Source organism: Chelon labrosus, assembly GCF_963514085.1.
Source record: "Chelon labrosus genome assembly, chromosome: 8".
Taxonomy (NCBI): Eukaryota; Metazoa; Chordata; class Actinopteri; order Mugiliformes; family Mugilidae; genus Chelon; species Chelon labrosus.
The window spans coordinates 9,464,016-9,476,068 of NC_140358.1; the positions used below are offsets into that span (position 1 = coordinate 9,464,016).

General features: G+C 40.3%; 1 protein-coding gene across 4 annotated transcripts in view; it reads right to left on the reverse strand.

The window, feature by feature from the left end:
- Window positions 1-12,053, reverse strand: part of fgf13a (fibroblast growth factor 13a) — a gene marked incomplete at its 5' end in the record, with an annotated part of 78,998 nt that overhangs the window by 11,528 nt on the left and 55,417 nt on the right. For 3 of the 4 annotated variants that reach the window (XM_084550102.1, XM_084550101.1, XM_084550103.1), the window contains 2 exons: window positions 2,942-3,045; window positions 7,504-7,614. In XM_084550102.1, the coding sequence (XP_084406228.1) occupies window positions 2,942-3,045; window positions 7,504-7,614 (215 nt within the window). Of the gene's footprint in view, window positions 1-2,941; window positions 3,046-7,503; window positions 7,615-10,047; window positions 10,241-12,053 lie in introns of those variants that run through there. The other variant, XM_084550104.1, reaches the window with a different exon arrangement.

Below are 12,053 nucleotides of genomic sequence, written 5' to 3' on the forward strand. Positions count from 1 at the left end.
AATGCATTGTTAAAAACAACACTGGAAAAGCTGGACGGGGAGGACCCAGATATACCCAAACAGTCTCTTTGTTTAACAGTGAGAAAAGTTACAGTACACAGGAAATCCAGCAGTACCAACCTTGATCATCTCCCTGTGTCACATGCATTGAAATGTTATTGAAGGCTTTGAGCAGAGTTATTTCAGTAAAGTGAAATCAAGGCTAAATCTTATGCCCATCTCAGGTAGCTTTAAGCGGCCTCGTATCATTTTTTTCCTCCTAAACCTTTGGCAGTAAACAACATTTTATAAATAGGACAGTACTTCTGCTGTTGCTTCTTTCTGTCACCCTTTGCTTTATCAGATAATCCTCCAACTTGCTTCATATGCTTAAATACTGACAGACATCAAACCCATACCGTTAAAATCACACACCGGGAGCTGTGTCGAGCCATGTTAAACAACCCTATAAATGTCTGTGTGTGTGTATATTTTATTTCAATTATTCCTGTATATTTCCCTCAGGCATGCTTAGCTGGAGGAACACCCATTGATATGTTGTCAAACAACTGCTAGAGCACATTAGAATGTAATTACAGGCAGACCACGCAGCATTTAGCTACATAACGGCTACAGTGATTATGTTGTCATTGTTGCGTCCCTAAAAATCTTACTCTGAATGAAATCTTTGTTTTTGAACATAGCTGTTAACTAGACTTTAGATGAACTTGTTGCACTGCAGGTAAATCAACACAGTTCTAATGATTTGTTAGGTTGTCAGGACTGTATTCTGTTCTTTATAATGCCGTGTGCTGTCATAGCTTTCCCCAGAGCCTCAGTTTCCTGCGTTTCCTGAGTTATTTTTACTGAGAGTTACTGAGATCTAATGTTCATATAGGGTAGATTATTTTAGAAGTGCTCATGTTGTTTCGAAGGGCCCAAAAGAAACTGACATCTTTTATTTACCCTAATTGTAAAATTTATGGGACATCCTCGGCTTATACGAACCGTGTCTTCTTCAACTAATATTGGTTGAAAACATTAAACCAATGGAGCCAGAACAATGACTTTAGAAGTGAAAATAAAAATTGTCAAAACCTTAACACCAAAATATTACCAATCTTAATGACACTCTGACAGTGATGTTGTTTGTTTTTGCTTTTACTCTGACAGTTTCTCGTCAGTGAGTGATTTTCAGTTTCATCATTCTGTCACTTGCTTGGCATGGAAATGGAAATTACGTATCAATTGGAGTATTTTTTTCCCCATATAATTATATTTCCATATAATCTACATATCATTTGCTTAATGCAGAGAGTAAGTCAAACATCCTGACCTCCTGCCTCTCCAAAGCTTGGATGTTTTAATGCATCTATGCTGATGAAAAGGTCTGATAACATTTATGAAATCTTTCTGTACAGTCGCTAGAAACCGTTTGACTTGAACGCAGTTTTTTCTTTTTCCCCCCAGCTGCTGTTGCCGCCTGTTCTCAGGCACTTTCCTAGTCAGACGCCCATCGTCCAAGTCTAAGACCTAAGATACCCACCTCCCAAAAGTTTTTTTTTTTTCACATAGAAATGGTCCAGGGTCAAGTTTACATTTCATTGAGTTGATTGCATTATACCGGTTTGGCAGACGTCTGCTCTGCGCTTGCTGATCATGCACCTCATGCAGCTGCACTACATGTTTCTGCACTGAAGCTGCTAAATATTTAGTGTTGGCTTATGAGAGCTTGTTCACAGAAGTAATGCTGCCCTCAAGCTCATAGGGGAAAAAACAACATCACAGGGCAGGGTACTTAGCCACTATTAACAATAGGTGTACTAGAAACACAAATATGCTCTTTAGCTCTTGCCGAAACTGCAGACCATTCTTAAACTAGTTAACTGTAACCCACTTCGGATCCATGTGAGGAAAAGAAAAACAGCAAAGAAATACAGACATTCTTGCACTTTAGAAACTGGATATGAACTCATCGCAGCCACTGCAAATGTTTGCGATCTTGTCAGGCAGCCGAAGGCTTCAGGCACACGTCAGGTCAAGAATGACAAAAAAGAATGAAGAATGACTTTGACAGTTAAACTTTTTTCAGCGGCAGTACTTTTTTCAGTTCAACTGTCTAAATGCCAAAACTTCTTTTGCAGTTCAAGTGTAGTTTTCAGTGCCAAATTATTAAAGTTATTGTTCTGGCTCCACATAAACCAGTTTAATAAGACTTGTTTGTGTACAACAGAAGGAAATCAGGCCAGACAGATACAGGCCCGGAAGGCTTGTTTGTCTTCCTACTTCATCAAATTACTGCCTAAGTACGTAATAGATAATTTGCCCAGAGCAGCTGCGGAAGTAAAAGTCAAAAGATCGTTAGGTTTTGTTTTCCGTGTCTTCGCTTGTTGCTGTCAATCAGGAGACCTTTACCGCACAGAAAGATCTTTAGTAATTTGACTAAAAAGACTGTCTGTCAACAGTGAATGTGTCTGTCTGCATCACTCCGGGTGCACATTCAACCAGCCTGTCAGTCTCCTCAATGACGCCTGCCACACAAGGCGGTGGTGGCATTTGGGAAGAAGACGAACATTGGGACATTGTTCAGCCTGCAACTGAATAATTCATAGCCTTGCACATTTAATCAAAAGATGAAGAGCCAGCTGCCATGATCGGATACATCACTTCTTAGCCTGCTTACACAATCCTTGAACTTTTTGTTGACATTGAATTATATCAGGAAACGAGGTTGTTGTTTCATCAGGCTTAGGACGATGTGTCTGAATGATCGCTTGAACACTTTAAGCTCTTTAAAATACCTGTCTTCTCCCTCCCTCATTTATTGTTGGTATTTTGTCTACTCTCTCATGTCATGTAATTCAAATCTGCCAGTGTGCACACAGCTGGATAAAGAGACCAAGACCAGGTCAGCGTACATATGCAGAGAAAAACACACCCATAGATCAGATGAGGAACTTACTGATGTGTATAGGTATCCCTCACTGTTCATCGCCAGGTAGAGTTTGGTCTGAACCCCCTGGATGGCCACCACTCGCAGCCCCACTGGAATAAGGTTGAAAATGGCTGGAAAGAGATGGGACAAGAAATAAGCAAAGTGTGCACATTCGCCTCTATTTAATACACACCAAAAAGATAGGAATCAATTTAAATCAGAGTTTAGTAAACACTGTTGGTTTAATTGTGTAGCATTCATCTTCAGAGGGTTAAAGGGATTTATCCTTTTAGATAAGAGTGTGAGTGAGATGTCAGAAGCAAACCACAAACTAGAGATACAGCACAATGGCTTCAAACCACTATCTGACATGGGTAATTAAAAAAGCAAATTACAAAAATAAGAAAATAAATGACAAAGCAGCTCAGAAATCACAGACTGCTGTGAAATTAAGCTGTTTTAGCTGTGATGCTGCGAATCGCGTTTTTCTGCACATGGAAACAAAGCACTTGCACAGCTCTGTGCATGGACCTTATGCTTAAACACACACACATACATGAACCCGGCTGTGTCCAGCAGGCTAAATGTAAGTTGTGAGGCTGAGAGAGCCAGCAGCAGCTTATAGCTGGTCAGCCAGGTACATCTCTACCTAATTAGTGTCATCCTGTGTGGTATATGTGCGTAAGAGTATTTCATAAGATGCTGGCACTGAACCCACAGGCTGAATAAGAGAAGAGCACGTGAACGTCCACCTGAGAGCCTGCGTGCATGCTTCTGTTCCCAGGGACGGAAGCTTTTCAGCTATTGTACCGTCTGTTCCTGAACATAGTCACAAACATTGTTGTGCATAGTTGTGGGTGGTAGTGAAAGCAATAAATAGGTTCCACAGGAGAATCATAACATTCATTTTGCATTTCCTTCTTGAATGTTAAGACAGTTATGGAGACTTCCAGCTTTTGGTGCATGTCAGAAGACAATGAAGGCAAGTTTCATTTGCCTTCACTGCATTTTCATTTTCTTTCAGTTTATCTTTAATTCTGAGTGTCTTCAAATGCCATGTGAAAAGTCTTTAGTGATATACGCTCATGTCTGTTCTCATGCCCCACTTGACATGTATTGAAATAATAAATTATCTATTGCTTTCAACAATAATATCAAAACGAGATTAAAAATTCCATGAGTGCATTTAGTTAGATGCATGGGTCACAAGCCATGTTTCACAGCTGTTATAATCATATAGTGCTTTAGTTTCCTCTGTAGTATAATACCCTCTCAGTGTTTTTATTTTTTTATTTATTTATTACATAATCAGACTTCCTGTTCGTTTCTGCTGAAACTGCCTTCTGCTTACCGATGCTGTTTGTGTCTGTTGTCTCCACGCACCACGAATATTCTCAGTGATATTCTCAGGCACACTGTGATTGAGTCGCATGGTTAAGTAGCTTCAGCTCACACTAAAATTGCACCTCTCAAACACATAGTGACAGTTGTACAATATTGCAGCTATCAAAAGATGGCTCCCAGGGGAAAGTCACACCACTGTATCTCGAAGCCTTGAGAATGACAGACTGGTGCATCTTTTCTGGGAGAGTGGTGATGTCTGCTTTGTACACCTGACGCTGCCAGCAAAATGCATCCCAAGCCGATAGCACCTGCTATTTACAGCCTCAGTATCTGCAGTATTTGATGGTGTGCTGTACAGTAATCTTGTGCATTTATTAAGCTGACAAATGGGTTATAGATAGGCTTGCCAACTTTATTTTTATTGACCCTGTTGACCAAAGACCAAGAAACTGTAAGAATTTGGGTCATACCTGCTGCACTGAGAGACACTAAGATGACAGTGTCCTGAGTGTATGAGAGTTACTTTACTCACTAACATTTTCTCATGTATCAAGCGACCGACATGAAAAACCAAGAGAAAGTATTAGCACAACTGAAGACTACACCAGGCAAGCAATTTCTACTTTTTAAAACATTTTTGAATACCGCAGTGCGTAGGCTTAACGATTTCTCGCCTGAAACACAGGTTACAGGTTACAGATGGCTTTATCTGCAAACTTTCTCCATTGTACAGCTTGATGCATCTTGCTGTAGCTAGAAGGGGTGCGAGAAAGTGTTTTCATAAGATATCTCTCTTCACTTCTCTTGCAAACCAACCGGATTTTCAGGTTTAATCCAGTATAAATTACGCACATTTGGATTCTTAACTAAAAGCTGTTTCTGCTGTATGTAGCACAGTTTAGATTTGAGGATTTGATGTCTTCCTCTCTGTGAAAGATCTTGCTACATGAGCAGTTGTTGTCTTCATGATTGCACCCCTCTAACACTGCGTCACTCAGCTGAGTTCTTTCCCTTGATACTCCCACCACGATGCGCACGTACACATCTGCACTCCACTTCATTTCAGAGGGATTACCAGCCGGTGTACTGATAGAGATTTTCAAGAAGGGAAACTCAATTACTTCCTGGCTACTAGAAACACCTGAGCACACTGAAGAGGATGACAGAGCTGCCACCCACTCACAGACCCTTCCTGGTCTACAGGAGCACATGGAATAAGAAGAGCGAGGAGGCCTGAGGGACGTTTTTTTTTTTTCTCCTTCACAATTGTCTCAGTTCCACCTACTGACAGCAAACCAATTCAATGTGACAATAAACCTGAAGCTTCCCAACAATGGCAAGTCACATTTGAACCATTAAGCCATATTTGTTACTCATTCTGGGTGCAGCATGAGCGCAATTAGAGCAGCCTGAATATGACAGGATGACAAAGTAGTAAAAGTAAGCTGTTGTGACAACACTACAAGGCACTGTGATCTGATTGGTGCTGAACTGCAGCAGCTCTTGAGGAAACTGGGTTACTTAAAGAAATATGCAAGGCAGAATTAGATAAATAATGTAAGACTCTTGTATTCAGCTGCAGATACGGTAAATGGGATTTGATGGAGTTGCATGTAGTTGTTTTTGAATTATACGTTACTGCATCTCTAATCTTGGTGGAAAAAAATCCTTATAGTTTAACAAACTTTCAAATGCAAATATTTAAGACTGTTGAGACCTTACAGCTTGGACAAGACTGAGAATGGAGTTTCTTTTGAACAGTGAAACGGTATCTGCCTTAACTCGGAAACAAGGATTTAGTTTCCTTGTACAGGAGCTCTGTATTTTTATTTCTAGATACCCAGTGGGTTTGTTCAGCTGTGATGCAACACAGAAAAATAGCTGATACTGTATATCATAGTTGAGATATCACTTGGATTATGGAACTTGGATTTGTTGCTTGTGAAATAGTTTTCCTGCCTAATTAACATGTCGGAAATATCAGCTTTATTTATTAACACAGTCTAACACCGTCTTCTAAGCCAGCTACAGCAATGTTCAAATCCTTGCGTTGTGTGTGTGTATGTGCGTGTGTGTTTGTGTGTGTACATTTGAGAAGGTCCTCTCCCACCATCACAAGACACCAGTAGCTCCAAGAGGACTGAGCTCTCCGTCACCATGGAGACAAGCGCACCCAGCGCCTAACAACGCTATTTTTGGAGCAGTGCAAAGAGCTTCACTCTTTCTCCTTTTCCTATTCAGCAGCACTCTTTAATTTTCTCCTCAAAACCCATTTTGAGGCCAGTGCCGGTCAGCTGTTATGTAAGGAAAGTGAGTCTGTGCAGACATGATGGGGCGGAGTGGACGGAGTGAGAAGTACAGATGTAATTTAATCATGATTGTTTTTGACTCCTGCCCATGCCAGCCCTGTGTAGTATTTAACTTTGGCATTATGTTATTTAAGAAACAGATTCTACACATAATTACAAGGTGTTCTGCTTAGACAACATCCCACTTACACAGAGCTGCTATTTATATACAAGAAACACCACCTAAATGAATACGGAGATACTAATTCAGAGGCTCCAGAAGTGTTAACAGTGGGCTTAGTGGTGGGATTACAGAGTCAGTATTACAACACATCTGTTTCAGTGTACCTTGCAGATCTTTTTCCTTGAATATATTAATCTGGACAGGGGACAATATCGTCTATATCTGCCATGATGTTACCAGAGAAGAGGCTGGTACTCTTCCATTGATCTCCTGTTTAATCTATTAGAAAACAAAGGGCTGGTGGGTGTTGTGGCAATGATAGGGGTGCATCAATACATAGTATAAGAAGGAACTGGCTCTCACCACGGAGTCGGGGTGGGGGTAGCTGTGATCTGTATTCAGGTTGGTATAGAAGGACTTTGATTAGATAAAAGTAAACATTTACTGCATCACTTAAATGCACCATCATGGACAGACTGAGTGTCTTTCTGCTATGAGCCATATAACCACTGGGACAGAAATAAAACCAGCATGCTTTTGAATATTTCAAGATTTATGATCAAATCTAAGATAAGAATAGAAAGATAGAAAAGCTTCACTGTCTCTCTTGAACCAATTCAAAAGGCATGAATTTGATGTTAAAGTTGACTTAATATTCTGTACATTTTGTAAGATGGTAAATAGCTGTCCAGTGTGTAGTGGACAGTACAACATGCCAGTGGGTGCATGACAAAAAGTATGAGTGAGACGGAGATATTTGATGAGAAACTTACTGTAACCATTGTCCTCCTCCTTTGTTCCATCAATGGTTCCATCTGCCTGCAGCTGCAGGTGGAAACCTTGTCGACTGTACAGCTTCGTGACTATCCCCTTCAGCTGGGGCTCTGTGGAAGCAAAGGGTGGGGGTGGGGGGGGCAGAGACAGGAAGACACAAGAATGAAACCACAGACTGCCAGGTAATGTCATCTGTAGCCTTCTGATGGGATAGTTTGAAGCTTTGGGTTTACGGCTTGACATCAACTTAGAAGCCACAAAAATCCTTTTTGGTTGAAGGCTAAGTGGAGCAGGGGTGAGACAAAATGGAGCAATTTCCAACAGCTGATTGCGATGGGCTTAGAAACTTGGCAGTCACACAAACGCAACTCTAAATCACAATATTTAGGAAATTCATCAATTTAGATTTGGGCTTCTTGTGAGGGAAGACTTTGGGACATTGTGTTACTAGATAGATTCAGAGCCCGTATCTGGGAATGAGTATGATCTGCAGCATTTTAAGACACTTTGTGCCCCGACAGCAGAGAAGAACATCACAGATGGACAAGACAAAATAGTGTTCAAGTTAAAAATGGCTAATGTGGCAGTTCAGAAGTCTGTCACCCCTCTTTCTCTCTACATGCTTCCCATACTGTGTGTGAACCGTCCAATAGAGAAAGAGTGAGTATTTTAAAATAAATTTAGAATGAAATTCTGAACTTAAATAAATAAATCTACTGGATTCAAAAATAAATACAGCACACTTAACATTTTAACATTTTTAACATAGTGAGGAAGTAGCTGCATTTTATTTGGAAACAATGAAAAGAGTAATATTGCCATTAAAGTGGTAAACGCTACTAAGAACTGTACAGAAAATAGCTTTAAAAGAGCTTTAAAGTCAATGGTTTAAAGTGTTGGTTCTCATCAGCATGTCTGTGTTACATCAGTGTGATGTCTGATAAGAGCTAAGTGCTCTCCATCCTCTGGTTACAGTCCCTAGTGGAGTGTCCTTTACTGTGGTTAACCACTCCTTTCATCTATCCTTTCATCTCACTTACCTTTCAGTACTGCCATTACCAGCCCTACTAGTAAGATTACTTCTGCTTCACAGAAAGTTCAATCAGTCCATATAATGGGGACATTGTAATGATTGTGTTGTCGGGTCAGGTTTCATTGTCATTTTATGACACTTAGACAAAAGTACTGCAGCATGAAGACCCGCAAGCATCAAATCTACAGCTGGACACACATCAGTATGTATTGTAAACACAAAACAAGAACACGATGCACACACAAAATGACTTGATAATACACTAAACACCATACACACACACAATACTTTATTTCCTATAGATGCAAACAATTTGTGTTTGGAGAGGCTCTGTGTGTAAGTGACACACAGACAACGCCTTCTTCTTGGTACTCATTGCTTCCTCCACAGGATAGAAATGGAAATGGGAAGTCAGAGGGGTGCAAAAACTGTACGGTAGTAATACTGTTATATAAACGCCCTAACATCCATGTGCATCTTTTACAGAGTTATAAAACCACTTGGAAATTAACGAAGGGGATGAGATTTAATACATCTGGGGAGAAAACACAGAGCTGAATGAATACTGTAAGGATGCAGTCATATTCACAAACATAAAGATACTGACATTGTCGACAAGAGGTAAGCTTTGGGCTAAAGGAAGATGTGATGTGATCAGATCAGATATACAGCCCTGATCACTTTTGCACTAGATCGTTTCGTTAATACAATAATATGAGAAACAACCACTACCAAAAGACCTGGGCTTGCATGTCTGGGGAAACATAAACATAACTACAATGCTTATTGGAAGCATAGAACTATACAGTTGTAATACTTTTCATGTTATATTTCACTATAAGGCACCGCTTCTTTCTTCTTATCTTCTAGTGTATTTTTCAGATGGATACACTACTGCCACAAAGAACCCGTGTGGGAAGTATCATTTTGGAGTTAATCATGAAGTCTGCTTGAATTTCTAAACAGAAGTTTGGACACGCTTATTAAAATCTGTGAGTCAACTTGTGTCTGTCTTACATAAGGCTGATTATGAAACTGTATTTACATTATTCTATGAATAATAGGAAGTAGGTATTAGCCAGATGATAATACTGTACATGTAAACCTCTCAGGATGAAGTGATTATCCAGTTTTATTTTAACAGTGTGCATAACTTGTAAGTGAAAGTAAAGCCTTGTTCAATTCACTTAATAAACATTTTTTTGTATATTTAGTCATGTGTGGGTTGAATAAGTAGACAGTGAGGGATTACGCATCAGTTTAATATATCCCTCCGCTCAACCTGAGATGCCAAAGGTGATTTCTCTGTGGATAAACTTGTTATGGAGCTTCTCCCACCAACTTTGGCAGACACATTAATCTTTCAGAGAAAATGAACAGCAGTAAGTATGCTCTTTCTTTTTTTTCTTTTTTTTTTTTCTCATGTGATTTTTAAATATAATGTACCCAGCAATAGGTGAAGAGTCAGTCATGGAGAGAATAAATAGCCTGATGAAATTGTACAACAGACCTGGTCGTCTCCTTCGCCTCTTCTTGGAACCAAAGAGTTTGACCCGTGAGAAAACGTTCAGTCGACTGGGCTTTTCACAGCTTCCTTTGGTTTTACTGGGGCTACTAACGCAGCGGCAGGCATTAGACTTCTCCCGCTCCCTCGCCTGCCTTTTCTGCCTTATGAGGGAGCTGGCAATCGCTGCCGCCATAGCCAGTTTGGCAGCGTTCTGGAAAAAACTTCCAGAGAAGCGTGACTATAATCACCCTTTGAATCCAGAGAATTGGACTCTGAAAGAAAACGTCAGGGCGAAGGTAACAACGTGAGCCAACTACAACGATGCGTAAAATAAAGAATTTGCAAAGTGCGCTAAATAGTGGAATGGAGTAGTCCCTGTAGTGCGGCAAAGCGAGTTAGATAATGTCCACATGTATGTTTTTTTGTTTTTGTCCCCAATAATTTCAGTGTTATTCAGGAATTGTCCGTTGTATCTCCGGTGAAAACGTGAAATTTAACAAAAAATAAAAAGCACACGTTCCACCCGAAGCTGTAAAAAGACTTGATCCACAGCACGCTGCATGTTCCTCCACATGTATCATTTTCTCTGTATCTCAACAAAAACGCACAAACCCAGTGTCTCAAAGCCGTTTTGCATCATCACACTAAAGTACATAGCCACGCACATGGTTATCGGCAGTTAGTCCTGAATGAAGCTCAATGCGCAGCCACGGGATGGAAACACCTGTTTGCAGGCGCCGAGAGACTGCTTGCGATTCTCTTTACCTGGCTCCCCTAATCCCGAAGACTTAAAGCGCGTTTTAGAAACGCAACGCAGAGGATGTGAACGAGTCACTACGGAGAGCCCATGTGCCTTTCTCTCGTTTGACGGAGCGAAGCGGTGTATTGTAATAGCAGGAGGCGCCTCATTGTGGATCAGTATCCGAGACCAGCGCAAACTCAACTGTGCTGCTGAGAGCATCCCACCTACAACCTGGAGAATGAGCAGCGGGGAGGAGGGGGAGGCCAGGGAGTTTGATAGTGAGACGCAAACCCAGTCAGCGTGCACAATTAGGAAATGAATATCTCCGCGCAGGCTGTCATAAGGAATAATGCATTTTAAATATCAAGAAAAGGGGCGTAGATCAAGTCTAGAGATAGAATATCACAGATTATTGATATTTTATATGACCAACAGAGGGAAAAGACAAGAACTACCAATGCTGCTCAGTGACTTTTTTGGTCCATAACTAATATAAAACCTATATTTTGTACTTGAATGAGTACGAGCGTTATTACGTGAATCAAAAGCTTTAATAATTAACTTAATTAACACTTGTTTTGAACACTTTTGTTAGGCTAACCATTTTGCCTATTTATATTGACACCATATAGCCTAACGTCGTTAAACTACAGACCTATATTGGAAATTCCCGTGACATTAATTTGATATTAACGACTATTCCGAGACAAAAAAATATCAAACTATATAAACTTTCCACCTTTAAGCCTTCCGTCCCCGTCTAACGTGGATAATATGGTTGAATTTTGAATTGCCATTATGAAAAAGTCGGTTTTCAGAGAGTGGTCGGCGCTGTTTCTTTTGTAGATACAGACTCCACACCAATGTTCTGACTCTGACATTTCCAAGCCTGACCGCCAGCCTCATCCCTCCCTTGCGTTTACCTCATTCTGGATCGAGCACATTTAGCATCTTGGCCAATGGTGCCATCTACAGCCCTCAACCAAAACTGTCGCAGACGTTTTATTTATTTCTTTTTATTCAGCGTGGACAAGAGTAACGCACAGCAGGATTACGTATGTATAAATATGAAGCGAAATATATTTAAGTGTCAAATGCGAAATTGAAGTACCGTTAACAGAGTAAACAACTATCTAAACGAAATACTTCAACTTGAATAAAAATCTCTGCTGAATACATAGTCTCGAAGCACACTTTTTTTTTCTTTTTTAAAGTTGACATTTGCATAATGTTTAAAAAACTCCGGAGGAAATCCGTGAAGACAAAT